The sequence below is a fragment of the Centropristis striata genome, chromosome 3 (genome assembly GCF_030273125.1).
Source record: "Centropristis striata isolate RG_2023a ecotype Rhode Island chromosome 3, C.striata_1.0, whole genome shotgun sequence".
NCBI lineage: Eukaryota > Metazoa > Chordata > Actinopteri > Perciformes > Serranidae > Centropristis > Centropristis striata.
This window is the reverse complement of record NC_081519.1, coordinates 1,119,892-1,135,251: the sequence shown is the minus strand read 5'-3', so window position 1 is coordinate 1,135,251 and position 15,360 is coordinate 1,119,892. Positions and strand designations below refer to the sequence as shown.

At 31.2% G+C, this 15,360-nt stretch overlaps 2 protein-coding genes across 3 annotated transcripts in view; both read left to right on the top strand.

Annotated features, from left to right (window-relative positions):
• Positions 1-2,660: 2,660 nt before the first annotated feature.
• Positions 2,661-6,611, top strand: hesx1 (HESX homeobox 1). Its single transcript, XM_059330251.1, has 4 exons — positions 2,661-2,781; positions 4,007-4,179; positions 5,252-5,353; positions 6,399-6,611. The coding sequence occupies exons 1-4, from the start codon at positions 2,667-2,669 to the stop codon at positions 6,609-6,611; spliced, it is 603 nt and encodes a 200-aa protein (XP_059186234.1). The 5' UTR covers positions 2,661-2,666.
• Positions 6,612-7,988: 1,377 nt separating this feature from the next.
• Positions 7,989-15,360, top strand: part of ergic3 (ERGIC and golgi 3) — a 42,017-nt gene continuing 34,645 nt past the window's right edge. For both annotated transcript variants that reach the window (XM_059329977.1, XM_059329976.1), the window contains exons 1-3: positions 7,989-8,168; positions 11,765-11,835; positions 15,109-15,196. In XM_059329977.1, the coding sequence (XP_059185960.1) occupies positions 8,081-8,168; positions 11,765-11,835; positions 15,109-15,196 (247 nt within the window). In that variant the 5' untranslated portion in view covers positions 7,989-8,080. The remainder of the gene's footprint in view (positions 8,169-11,764; positions 11,836-15,108; positions 15,197-15,360) is intronic.

Below are 15,360 nucleotides of genomic sequence, written 5' to 3'. Positions count from 1 at the left end.
AAAGACACAGAAGACACAAAATGACTAGAAAAAAGACACAAAATGACCAAAAAAGTCAGAAAATAGACACAAAATGACTAGAAAAAAGACACAAAATGACCAAAAAAGACACAGAAGACACAAAATGACAAAAAGAGAGAGACAAAATGATAAAAAAAATACACAAAATGACAAAAAAGACACAAAATGACCAGAAAAAAGACACAAAATGACAAAAAAGAGAGACAAAAAAAGACACAAAATGACAAAAAAGACACCAAAAAACTAAAAAAAAGACACGAAAAGGATTAAAAGATGGACAGAATAGTCCAAGGCTCCATAGAGTTTAGCGACAGAATGATTATGTTCCTTCCCTCTGTGTGATCTGATGATGAATGCTGCTCTGATGAGGAAGAAGAACAGATTTACTGACGTTTCTCAGGTGAGTCAGTGACAGTAAAGGGTGGAGCTTCATAGTTTCATGTTACTGTAATACTGACAGGGTGAATCAGTCTACCAACATATCACCACCAGGTAGTCACGCAACACCTCGACCAGCCTCCACCAGGGGAATAGAACAAACTCACAGTAATATTACCTCACTGTTAAATATAAAATGTTAAACTGGTTTAACCTGATTATTGAGGGCTGAGTAGCGAAACTTGTGGTTGCTTAATGTGACATTATTGAGATATTTTTATCCAGTATAACTCTTCTTACCCTATGAAAAAAAGGTGTTAATGCTTCTGTAATTACCACACTGCAAAAAAAAAATCACGTTACTTTTACAGAAAAAAAAAGCAGCTGTGGTTACAAGAATAATTCTGCAGAAAATACAGTACAACAACTTTACAGAACAACTTGTAAATTTTACTGGTATTCAGTTTACAGTAAATAATAACTGAATGATGAGCATATACAGTATATATATATATAGAGAGAGAGAAATTAATTAGATAAAATAAATAAAAATAAAGTTAGGTAAGATAAAATAAAATTTAAAAAAAGTAAATAATAATAATAAAAAGTTAAAAAAAATTCTAGATAAAAAAATTGAAAACAATAAAGAAATAATTAAAAAGTAGAGCATGATAATATATATATATATATATATATATATATATATATATATATACATATATATTATCTAGCTTTTTTTAATTTTTATTGTTATTATTTACTTTTTGTTTTTTATTTAATTTTATATGTATGTATTCAAGTAAGAGTCAAATTAAAAAGATAAGTCTTATTTTAAGAATGAATTATGGCCTTTACTGCCCCTTATAAAGCTGCTTCCTATATATATATATATATATATATATATATATATATATATATATGTTTTATTATATATATTATAGCATGAAAAAATTATCTATTATCTAGCTTTTTAAAAACTTTTTATTGTTATTTTTATTTACTTTTTGCCTGCATCCAGTGTTTCCTCACTGCTCCATGTTGAGATGGATTTGTAAGTATATATATATATATATATATATATATATATATATATATACATATATATATATACTTATAAATAGTAGCAAATAAATAAAAAAAGACAAAATGTTGTAACACTAAGAAGCAAAATCAGAAAAATCTTTAAAAATGGTTCAAGTAAAAGTCAAATTAAAAAGATAAGTCTTATTTTAAGAATGAATTATGGCCTTTACTGCCCCTTATAACCCTTATAAAGCTGTTTCTCCCTTGTTTCTACTCTTTATAATGATCTTATCATGTGATTCTGAGAGAGAAAAGCAATAAATGTGTTTCCTAGAAGCCTCCTCAGCTCCTCTCTCTGCCTGGAGTCCTTCCTCTCAGCCTGCAGGCGTCTCGTCATCACATCCGTCTGCTTTTCTTTCAGGATAAATAAACAAGTGTGCGGTTGGTTTAAAGCTGCTTCATTAGCAGATAATCTGCTGGTGAAAAGCTTTCTTCCTCCTGCTGCTTCAACCTGCATTCACGCGCTACCAGCTTCATCTGCATCACAACACACACAGATTAGGCTAATAGCATTAGTGGATCTCAGCGGATCATTATTATTGCCTTCATTATCATTATTACTATTATTATTATTAGATTAAACTCACAGCCACAGGCTCCTAACAGAAGGATGGATGTATTTTTTTTAGTGTGAAAACTAAACTGATTTTCTACTTTGGTAATTCAGAAGAAAAGGGCAGATTTATGCTTTGTGTTGGTGTGACACTGGTTTAGTTTTTAAAAAGGCTCCTCTTCCTAATCTCTCATACACTCCTACGGAGAATCACATGAGGGAAAACTCATATAAATACAAACACATAAGATGTTTTTTGTCTCCTGCAAAGTTTGCAAACACTCTTTTTTTCTGCAGAAACTTAAGTAAACTGAAATTTAAATATTCTGTCTCTCTCTCAGCAGAGATTAGCTGCTGGATGGAACCTCGGGGAACCTCATTCACATGGAAAACCAGTTCTTAATTCTAATTGGTGGCCAGTGTAAATCCTCCACTCCCATTTAAAGCAGTTTGTCTTCCTGCTGCTTCACATGGACCTCAGACTGGAGACTGGAGACGCCTTTCAGCCTCTCAGTGACACTGAACCAGAACCAGAAGCAGCTGATGGAGGTTTTTCCTTCCACGCTGAAGTCAGAGTAACTTAGTTTTGGGTGCTTTTCCTGCTTTATTGATCAGTTATAGTTCAATCATTATGATGGCGTCCACTGTGACATCAGACAGCAGGCTCCAGTTCTCCATAGATCGGATCCTGGGTCTGGAGCTAGAACCACCTGGAAGCTGCCTGAAGATCCACCGACCCTGGACAGGTGAGGGCCGGACAGGTAGTGGCTTTAGTGTGATTTCACGTGACTTCAACTTTTTTCTCATTATTTTGACTATTTTTGTCATTATTTTGACTTTGTTTCATGATTTCGACTTGTTTTTCTCACTTCTACCTTTTTTTCTTGTGACTTCAACTTTTTTTCTCATTATTTTGACTTTTTTTCATGATTTGGACTATTTTTCTCATTTTGAATCATTTCTCGTGACTACGACTTTTTTTTTCTCATTTTGACATTTTCTTGTAACATCAACTTTTTTCTCGTTATTTAGACTTTGTTTCGTGATTTGTTTTTATCATTTTTACCTTTTTTTCATGTGACTTTTTTCTCATGACTTCAACTTTTTTCTTTTCATTTTGACATTTTCTTGTGACTTTCTCATCATTTTGACTTTTTTCATGATTTTTGGCTATTTTTCTCATTTTGAATAATTTCTTGTGACTTCAACTTTTTTTCTCATTACTTTGACCTTTTTCCATGATTTCAACTTTTTATCTCATTTTGACTTTTTTCCATGATTTCAACTTTTTTCTTTTGATTTTGACAATTTCTTGTGACTTCAACTTTTTTTCTCGTTATTTTGATGATTTTATTGTTATTTTGAGAAGTTAGTTTTTTTTTACTGATAAAACACCTGATATATGCCTCTTACTGTAATGCTGCAGAATGTTTTCAGATATATACATTTGTCTCATTATTTTCTGCTTGTTTGGTGTCATGCATTTAGGTTATTTATGTCAGAATTTAAATTTACCCCTAGGGGTTCATACAACACAAGCAACGATCCAGTCATGGAAAAAAATATTAAACCACCATTGTTTTCTCCAATTTCTTGTTCATTTTAATGCCTGGTACAACTAAAGATACATTTGTTTGGACAGATATAATGATAACAACAAAAATAGCTGATAAGAGTTTAATTTAAGAGCTGATATCTGGACATTTAACATGGTTTTATTGATAATGATTTTGGTTATTATCAAGAAAACCATGTAAAATGTCTAGATATCAGCTCTTAAATTAAACTGGCTGATATTAGCCCATTAAAATGTATTTAGGCTTTTAATTGATAATAATATGTATAAATGTTTCAGATCCAAGACATAATTTGATTAAATGTTGTGAGAAAGAAAGAACAGATAATTTGTCATATTTTCATTATAAAAAGGTGTCTAATGTGTTCTTTCATTCATGTAATTTTTTTCCACAGAGATCGGAGCAGAGAAGGAGAACAGAGGGAATGTTTTGTGCTCTAAGCAACAACATCGTTATCAACAACAACAACAACAACCTCAACAACAACATCAGCAGCTGAACTCTCCCAGACCGTCATCAAACTGGTACATCGGACGCAGACCACGGACCGCCTTCACCAACAGCCAGGTAATCAATCAATCAATCAATCAATCAATCAATCAATCAATCAATCAACCAATCAATCAATCAATCAATCAATCAATCAATCAATCAATCAATCAATCAATCAATCAATCAGTAATTCAGGCAAATTCATCCGAGGAAGGAATTTTATATGTCATGGAAGTTAAAGAGGAAATGCCTCTTAATCTGTGTGTGTGTGTGTGTGTGTGTGTGTTCTTGTACTTCCTACAAAGTGAGGACCGGAAAATGTTTTCAACTAACAGAGTGAGGACATTTTTGCAAAATGAGGACATTTCGGCCGGCTTTTTTGAGATTTCAGACTATTAGAAAAAACTAAAACTAATAAAAACTAAACTAAAACTTAACTAAAAAAACTAAACTAAAACTAAAACATTTGTTTTTTTAAATAATACTAAACTAAAACTAGCAAACTCACTATAAAAACTATTTAAATTATTATTAGTGAATTCCCTTGCAAGGTTATAATAGCTTTTTTTTTCATTAGTTTTAGTTTTAATTTCGTTGTGATTTTTTGTTTTCTAATCCAGTTAGTTTTAATTAAATAATAATAATATAATGTTACAATGAGGGTCCTCACAAAGATAGAAGTATAAGAGTGTGTGTTTTTATTAGTTTTAGTGTTAGTTTCAGTTTTTCTGTAATGGGCTATGTGTTGGTGCCAGATTCAAAGAGGTCATAATAAATGTTTCCTTTATTTCCTTTGGTTTATCATCTCAGCCCAATAAGGTTATTAACTCTTATATTTCTGAGTGTTTTTAATAATTGTTCTAGTGTAAACATCCCAGTCTCAGTAAACATATTTACATTGTGTTCCTGCAGGTTCACTATCAGAATCCTCTTTCTAATAGAAACACTGGATTATGAATGAAAAAAGTTGACAAAGATGAAAACGAAAGACATTTTCACTATAATTTTAGTTCGTTTTAGTTAGTTTTGCAACCACAAAATACAGCTTCGGTTAGTTATCGTTTTTAAACTCTTTTATTTCAGTTAAGAAAGAAAATGTATTGTGAAGTCTAGTTTCCATGAAGTATAATGAGCTTGGTGTGTGCAGGTGAGCGTGCTGGAGACGGTGTTCCAGGTGAACTGTTATCCAGGCATCCAGCTGAGGGAGCAGCTGGCCGCCAGGCTGCAGCTGGACGAGGACAGGATACAGGTCGGTACCGCTCCTCTGTTCTAACTTCTTTAACCAATTTAACCTTCTGGAGTCCACGAAAGCACCAGAAGTTTCCATGTTTCCATCCATAGTGCTTCAACTCTTTTTCAGCAAAGGTTAAAACCACCTTGACTAAGTCTAAGATGATTTTACTAAAGTTTTTGCAGAGATTTTTTTAGAATTTTGCAGTGTGCATTCAGCAGTTCAATGCATTTTTAATGCAATCTTTTGTGTTAGACACAAAATGACCAAAAAAAAGACACAAAATGACTAAAAAAAGACACAAAATGACTGAAAAAAGACACGAAATGACAAAAAAAAGACACAAAATGACTAAAAAAAGACACGAAATGACTAAAAAAAAGACACAAAATGACTAAAAAAAGACACAAAATGACCAAAAAAAGACACAAAATGAGAAGACAAAATGACCAAAAAACCCAAACAGCAGACACAAAATGACTAAAAATGACTGACTGTCTTAAGTTTAATTTTTATCCAGTTTTAAACATTTTTTATGATAAAACTCAGAGATCTTGGTCATTTCTAACTATATATTTAAATTAGATGAAGCATTTTTATCTTTCGACTCCTGAATCTTAAGTTATCAGGAAAAAAAGCTGAGCAGGCATTCATTTAATATTACTTCCTTCTGATCCTGCCTCCATCCAATTTAAGTAATTATGTAAAAATGGTTCCCTGAGGCTCACACAGGGAATACAGCTGCTTTGTTTTACACCTAAAATAAGGAAAAAAGGGGGAAATCCTGAGTAAAACAGTATGAAATAAAGAAGAAAGACGGTAAAACATGACAGCATGTTGTGTTTAAAGACGTATTATGGCATCGCTTGTCTACCTGCACTCTTCAATTAATTCGTAATTTTTTTTTTTTAATTGTTTGTTTGTTTTTCTTTTCTTTTGTTTTTGAACTGTAATTATGTATATCCATTGTGAAGCACATTGAGTCTGCCTTGTGCATGAAATGCGCTCTATAAATAAAGTTGAATTGAATTGAATTGAATAAATTAATTTTCTTCTCTCTCAGATCTGGTTCCAGAACCGGCGGGCCAAGCTGCGGCGTTCCCTCAGAGAAACCCGTCTGCAGCTGGTTCAGACGGCCGTGGCCGACCTCGGGGTCCGGCAGGAGGTCATAGGTCACCTGAAGGCCAATCAGGATGCAGGAGGCGACCTGCAGCTCGCCCAGCGGATCGCCTCCCGCCTGCAGCTGGAGGAGGAGGAGGAGGAGGAGAGGAAGTGATGCTGAAGAACACTTCTGAGTTTCTGTGGAAAAACAAACGCTGATGAATTAAAGTCACAGTTTGCTGCCTTTTGTCTTGAAGATCAAACTTTGTTATCAGATCTTCTCTGGGTCTGTTTGTGTTTTTAAGTGTCTTAATATGTGAATAGGTTTCTTTTCTTTAAGCTGTACAAAGTATAATTAAAATAATTAAGGTATTTGAAACTTGTGTCTCTCTCTTCATGATTTCATTGGAAGTCATTAAAAGTTTGAAAACAAAAATAAAGGCATCTCTACAGACATAGCTACAACTCAAACAAATACATACATACATACATATATATCTATATCTATATCTATATAAATATATACATATACACATAAACATATATTCACACATATATATATACATATATACATATATATATGTATATATGTACATATACATATATATGTATATATATGTATAATCCATTACTGACCATTTCAATGAGTATTTAGTGAAATATATCTATATATCTATATATATATACATATACATATATACATTTATATATATATACACATATATGTATATATATATGTACTCCATTACTGACCATTTCAATGAGTATTTAGTGAAATATATATATACGCATATATACATATACATATATATATATCTATATATACACATATATATATACATACATATATACATATGTATACATATACATATACATATATACAGATATATATATATATATATACACACCCCATTACTGACCATTTCAATGAGTATTTAGTGAAATATATATATATACATATATACATTTACATATATACTTATACATATACATACATATATATATACATATACATACATACATATATATGTATATATATATATATACACTCCATTACTGACCATTTCAATGAGTGTTTAGCGAAATATATATATACATATACATATCTATCTATCTATATATATATATATATATATACACACACATATACATATAAAAAATGCATGTTAAATATGTATATATATATTAACATGCATTTTTGATGACAAGTCAATTATCCTCATTGATCCTGATCTGTGAGGTAAAGAACACCATTTCACTAAATACTCAATGAAATGGTTATGAAGCTATTAATGAAAAATAAACAAAGTTTATTGGGATTTTTTTTCAAATTTCTGGCACTTTTGGATAATGAAACATGCTCAAATTGACCCACGAGCATTATTTCAGTTCCTGAGAAACGAACACATTGTTTCAACGCAGGACTTTTACCTGTAAATGACGTTTTCACGTTTTATTCCGTCCCGTAAAAAAAAAGGAAAAAAAAGAAAAAAAACCTGTAAAAATTACGCGGCCGGCGCTGATTGGCTGTACGTGCCTCCGTGCGTGTCCCGGAAGTGAAGGCGGTGGACTGATGTGTGTCAGGAGGAGTGCAGGAATCTGTCGGTAACATTTGTGTTCAGCGGCGGTTTTCTGCTCCAGAAGATGGACTCTTTCAATAAACTGAAGCAGTTTGACGCTTATCCCAAAACTCTGGAGGATTTCAGGGTGAAGACGTGGGGAGGAGCGACCGGTGAGACGCTTTAATTATCTACCTGTTAGCTGCTGCGGCTAACAACAAGGCTAACTGCACATTTACTGCTTTTAACTATCAAATATATCAAACACACCAAGTTACAGTGGAAACATGGTGTTAGTAGAACTCAGTGAGCCTGGTTAGTAGCAGGATAAACACGTTTAACTGCTTCAGTCTCACAGTAGAGCCACTAATCAACCAGGCTGGAGACAGAAAGGCAAATATAGAACATTTTAAAATGAAATGTTTGTGATATTATCTCATGTTGTGGTGTTTTTACTCATTTAAACGTTTAGAAACCATGAGACATTTATATTTCTTGGGCAGTTTTACAAATAATGCTGCTGTGGTTTGAGATTCTGGAAGAAATCTAAATAAATGAATAAAAAGGGAAATGAATTGGAGAAAGTAAAGATAAATCAGAGGTTAAAAATAACATTTTAGACTTTAGTGTTACAGAAGCACAGAAATAAATTAGAGGTAAGAAAGTACAATATATTTTGGTACTAATTGTAAGCCTGAACAACAGCAGAATATAGACATTAAAATGTTGTTATATAATAGTAGAGCCACAAATCAACCAGGCTGGTGACAGAAATAGATCATAGAACAGAATATAGAACATTTTAAAATGAAATGTTTGTGGTATATTCTAATGTTCTGCCGTTTTTACTCATTTAAACGTTTAGAAACCATGAAACATTTATAATTCTGGGGCAGTTTTACAAATAATGCTGCTGTGGTTTGAGAAATCTAAATAAATGAAAAAAATCTGAGTAAATAAATACATAAAAAGGGAAATGAATTGGAGAAAGTAAAGATAAATCAGAGTTTAAAAATAAATTAGAGGTAAGAAAGTCTAATACTTTTTGGTACTAATTGTAAGCCTGAACAGCAGCAGAATATAGACATTAAATCTTTATAATATGATAGTAGTGCCACAAATCAACCAGGCTGGTGACAGAAAGGCAAATATAGAACATTTTAAAATGAAATGTTTGTGATATTATCTCATGTTCTGGCGTTTTTACTCATTTAAACGTTTAGAAACCATGAAACATTTATAATTCTGGTGCAGTTTTACAAATAATGCTGCTGTGGTTTGAGAAATCTAAATAAATGAAAAAAATCTTAATAAATAAAAAGGGAAATTAATTGGAGAAAGTAAAGATAAATCAGAGTTTAAAAATAAATTACAGGTAAGAAAGTACAATACTTTTTGGTACTAATTGTAAGCCTGAACAGCAGCAGAATAGACATTAAACTGTTATAATGTAAGTAGTTATAACAGTAGTTGTGTAGTAGTGCCACAAATCAACCAGACTGGTGACAGAAAGGCAAATATAGAACATTTTAAAATGAAATGTTTGTGATATTATCTCATGTTCTGGCGTTTTTACTCATTTAAACGTTTAGAAACCATGAAACATTTATAATTCTGGTGCAGTTTTACAAATAATGCTGCTGTGGTTTGAGAAATCTAAATAAATGAAAAAAATCTGAGTAAATAAATACATAAAAAGGGAAATTTATTGGAGAAAGTAAAGATAAATCAGAGGTTAAAAATAACTAGAGGTAAGAAAGTACAATATTTTTTGGTACTAATTGTAAGCCTGAACAGCAGCAGAATATAGACATTAAATATTTATAATATGATAGTAGTGCCACAAATCAACCAGGCTGGTGACAGAAAGGCAAATATAGAACATTTTAAAATGAAATGTTTGTGATATTATCTCATGTTGTGGTGTTTTTACTCTTTTAAACGTTTAGAAACCATGAAACATTTATAATTCTGGTGCAGTTTTACAAATAATGCTGCTGTGGTTTGAGATTCTGGAAGAAATCTAAATAAATGAAAAAAATCTTAATAAATTAATTAATTAAAAGGGAAATTAATTGGTGAAAGTAAAGATAAATCAGAGGTTAAAAATAACAGATTAGAGGTTAGAAAGCACAATACTCTTTGGTACTTATTGTAAGCCTGAACAGCAGCAGAATATAGACATTAAAGTGTTATAATATAATAGTAGAGCCACAAATCAACCAGGCTGGTGATAGAAAGGCAAATATAGAACATTTTAAAATGAAATGTTTGTGATATTATCTCATTTTGTGGCGTTTTTACTCTTTTAAACGTTTAGAAACCATGAAACATTTATATTTCTGGTGCAGTTTTACAAATAATGCTGCTGTGGTTTGAGATTCTGTAAGAAATCTAAATAAATGAAAACAATCTTAATAAATAAATCAATAAAAAGGGAAATTAATTGGAGAAAGTCAAGATAAATCAGAGGTTAAAAATAACAGATTAGTCATTAGTGTTACAGCAGCACAGAGAGAAATAAGAGGTAAGAAAGTATAAATATTTTTTGGTATTAATTTGATGTTGTAAGCCTGAACAGCAGCAGAATAAAGACCAAGAGGCATAAATCAACCAGGCTGGTGATAAAAAGGCAAATATAGAACATTTGAAAATGAAATGTAGTAATATTATCTAATGTTCAGGCGTTTTTACTCATTTAAACGTTTAAAAAACATGAACATGTTACAGTTTTACAAACCATGCTGCTGTGGTTTTACATTCTGGAGGCAAATAAATAAAAAATGCTTAATGAATAAATAAAAAGAGGAAATTAAACATATAACACTTTATTTAAACTCGTAAGGCACTGAGGTTTCCTTCATTTACAGTGACGACGAGTACATTTACAAACAGAACAGAAATACAAATTCAGAATACAGATAACAGACAAGATTAATAAATAAGTAAAAATGCTGACCAAAAGTAAAAATTATCAAAGCTGAAAACAAACTAACTAACTAAGCAAAAAAGTGGGGAAAGTAAAGATAAATCAGAGGTTAAAAATAACCGATTAGACTTTAATAGTGTTGCAGCGGCACAGAGAGAAATAGAGGTAAGAAAGTACAATATTTTTTTATATTAATTTGATGTTGTAAGCAAGTTATTAGACATTTAACTGTTCTAATATAAAAGTAGAGCCATAAATCAACCAGGCTACTGATAAAAATGTAATCATATAACCTGAAAAACAGATTTTTATGTATGAAATGTTTGTAATATTATCTAATGTTCTGGTATTTTTACACATTTAAACATTTAAAAACCCCAAAATATTTACATTACTTGGGCATTTTCAGATTCTAGAGGCAAATAAATAATATGATTATTATTATTATTATAATTATTTGATGTACTTTTCTTTAGTATTTACCCCACTACATTTCTGAGGAAAATATGTATATAAATACTCCACTACATTCATTCATGAGCAACAGTTTCTTTTCAGATTTAAATTAATATAAAAAAAAACTTTTCACAAATATAATACAGTAATTATATATATAATGTATTGTTATAATTTATTCTGTGGACCACTCTGCTTTTATTTTGGCACTCTAAGTATATTTTGATGCCGATACTTTTTGCACTTAATTTTGAATGCATGTACTTTAACTTGTAACATATGATTTAAAAGAGGGATTTGTTCTTTAACTCTCGCTCTGAGTTTGATCGCGGATTAAAAACGACTCTTGTGATGTTTAACATGTAATCTTCTGTTTCTCTGCAGTGACCATCATCAGCGGCGTCATCATGCTAATCCTGTTTGTCTCTGAGCTGCAGTACTATCTCACTAAAGAGGTGAGTTCATCCGCTTCTACTCATTATTATATCATAATATCCTCCAGTCTAGTGGCAAGAATGCTCCAGAAATACAACATGTGGCTGCACAAACTTCATACAGCATCATTTATCCATCAAACAAATACATAAAAATACACACAAATGGTCTTTTTGTCCTCATGAAATCATGAAATATCTGCAGCTCTTGAAAAGTATATAATTTAATTCCCTAAAAAAGTACCGTAAAGCTATAAAAGACGGTTAAATTGGATATTTTTCTTGCCGACTGTAAACTGAAACATTAGTTTATTTTTCTGTGGGATTGTGCACAGACGAAGCTGTTAAATCACCTGAAATTACAGTTTAAATAAACCCCTAACTTAATTATTTTTTAATTGGTTATCCCATCTATTGATTTTCTACCAGTTATCTAGATTCATGCCATATTAATAAATTATTTTACTATATTATTGGCAATTATTCATATAAATACAGGTGGGAAATACTGACAAATGTGATAAAAATGCCAATAAATTCATGCACTTAATAAATAATTGTTGTCTTAATAGGTTTCTGTCATTTATGCACCAGTATGATATACATAGGAGGCAAATAAATGAAAAATGCTTTATAAATAGATTAAATAGGGAATAAAATGGGGAAAGTAAAGATAAATCAGAGGTTAAAAATAACAGATTAGTCATTATTATTACAGCAGCACAGAGAGAAATAAGAAAGTACTTTTTGTGAGCCTGAACAGCAGCAGAATATAGATATTTTACTATTATAAAATAATACTAGTGCCACAAATCAACCAGGCTACTGATAAAAAATGAAAATATAGGACCTGAAAAATGTATTTTTATGTGCGAAATGTTTGTAATATTATCTAATATTCTGGTATTTTTTACACATTTAAATATTTAAAAACCCTGACACATTTATTACTTATTAGCAATTTTAGATTCTGTAGGCAAATAAATGAAAAATGCTTAATAAATAAATAAAAAGGAGGAAATTAAGTGGGGAAAGTAAATCAGAGATGAATCAGAGGTTAACAAATGTGATAAAAATGCCAATAAATTCATGCACTTAATAAATAATTGTTGTCCTAATGGGTTTTCCGTCATTTATGCACCAGTATAATGTGGACAAATGCATTAATTTTTTTCTTTTGGGCATAAAAAAAACCCCACAATGCAACAGTGCAGAAGCCTGTAACTGTGAACACTGACAGCATTGTATTAGTTTAACAAAAGAATCTCAAACAAACTCAACTTATCAGTTTAAAACCACGTCACACCTTCTTCATCATCAAATAGTTTCATAAAAACTTTTACAAATTCTCACCTGCTCCAACTTTTATATCCGTAATGTGGCCATAAAAATAAATATGCTGTTGATAAAGCTTCTCCTTTTTGCAGGTGAGGAAAGGGACACATTTATTTAACTCCAGTTATAATATATTTAAATAATGATGATTATAAAGTCACGAAGCAGCTTTCAGCCTCCAGGACTCACTTCCTGTTCGACCTGTTTGATGAGTCGATCGCTGACGCTTCAACTGACTTCAGTCTGATGAAAACTCCACACAAAGCTGTGAAATCAGTTTTATTTATCATCATGATGCATGTATTGGCATGTTTCACTCACATGCTTTTTTTATTATACTCTTTTTATTTGTTTTTCAATTTTATAAGCACAAACAAAAACAATTCAGACAACAAAGCACAAAACAAAACAAAAGAAGTCCCCAAACCCCAAACTAACAGAGCGTTGCGCTATATATTTCTATTTTAACATAAAATAAGTAAGTAAATAAAAAGACGACAGGAGACAGGTAGAGAACATACGTAAAATAAATAAAAAGGGCAGACAGTCGTCATCTTCCAGGGACAAATGAAGAGTGAACAGAGGGAACATTTTTCAGATTAGATTAGATTAGATTCAACTTTATTGTCATTGTGCATGTCACAAGTACAAAGCAACGAAATGCAGATAGCATCTAACTAGAAGTGCATTAAGCAGTAATTGTGAATCATATTGCAATATATACAGGAATGAATTGTATAAAAATGCAGTATATATAGGTATAGATTATATAATAAATAAGATAAATAATAAATGCAGATTTAGCTGTACATTAGTGCAAGTAGATATATATATATATACATACATATACACACACATATATACATACATACACACATATATACAGACACATATATATATATATATATATATATATATATAAATATAGTAGTGCAAATGGAGGAGAGGAGATATCATGTTCATCAACATTATGTGCGCTGTATATTTTTAGCTAAAAACAAAAGATTTATCAACAGAGATTTGGTGCCCCAGAAATTGTCTGATTTTAATGATTTTTAATGATTATGTAGATAGAAAGAAGGAGTCAACAGAAACTGTAGCAGTGATCTCCTGTTACAGAGTGAACCATTCCAGAAAGTCTGGAACAAGTGGATAAATGTACCTTTATGCATTTGTGTTTCACTCACATGTAAAACTCAAATGATTCAGAAATATTTGCATGGAGCTGTTATATATTAATCAAATAATGCAGTTTTTGCCACATTTTAACATGTGTGCTCCAATAAAGTACATCAAGGAAATAAATCTATTAAGCGGTTGATTATTTAAACGTTTAATTACTTGTTTGGTCACTAAAATGTATGAAAACATCAATGAGTGTTTCCAAACCACAAGATGACGTCCTCAAATCTCTTGTTTTGTCCACAAACCAAAGAGATTTCTTTCTATATAACTGCTGCCCTTACTAGGGTTTGTCATATTTACTTCTTTTGTAATGTTCGTTATTCTTTTCTCATATAAATATATTTATTTCAGAAAAAGATTGGCCAATGTATTTTTATTTAAGAATTTTTTTTATTTAAATGTCCACTTTATGGAGCTTTGATTTTTTTATTTTTTTTTTAAAGGTACTCCTGTTGATATACAGTATTTATGTTCACTTAGATAAAAATGTTTCAATAAAACTACTTGTGACAGGTAATATTTGGCTTTGACCGAACATTTGCTCTCACTTTGCGATAAAATTATCGTGATATATATCGTAAATGGATATTCAGCCGAAATCTATCGGGATGTGACTTTTGGTCCATATCGGCCTACATGAGGTTTAATTTTCTGTTGCTTTATTCCCAAAAATCTCTCCAAAGAGAGGTGGATTGTTCTGTCCCACTTTAAATATTTTAATTAAAATGTGCCAGGCTTATTAATTAAAATGAGTCTTTGCTGTTTGTGCTGCAGGTTCACCCTGAGCTGTACGTCGACACGTCGCGAGGAGACAAACTGAAAATCAACATCGATGTTATTTTCCCTCACATGCCCTGCGCCTGTAAGTAGCTCACCTCTCCAGCTGAATGAAGACATGCCATCACACTGTACAATAACAAATAACCTGGTTCATTACATACTGTCTATGCACTTTATGTGTTTTTTTATGCACACTGTTCATTGCACCTTATTTGTTTCATAGCACCAACATTTTTATACTGTATA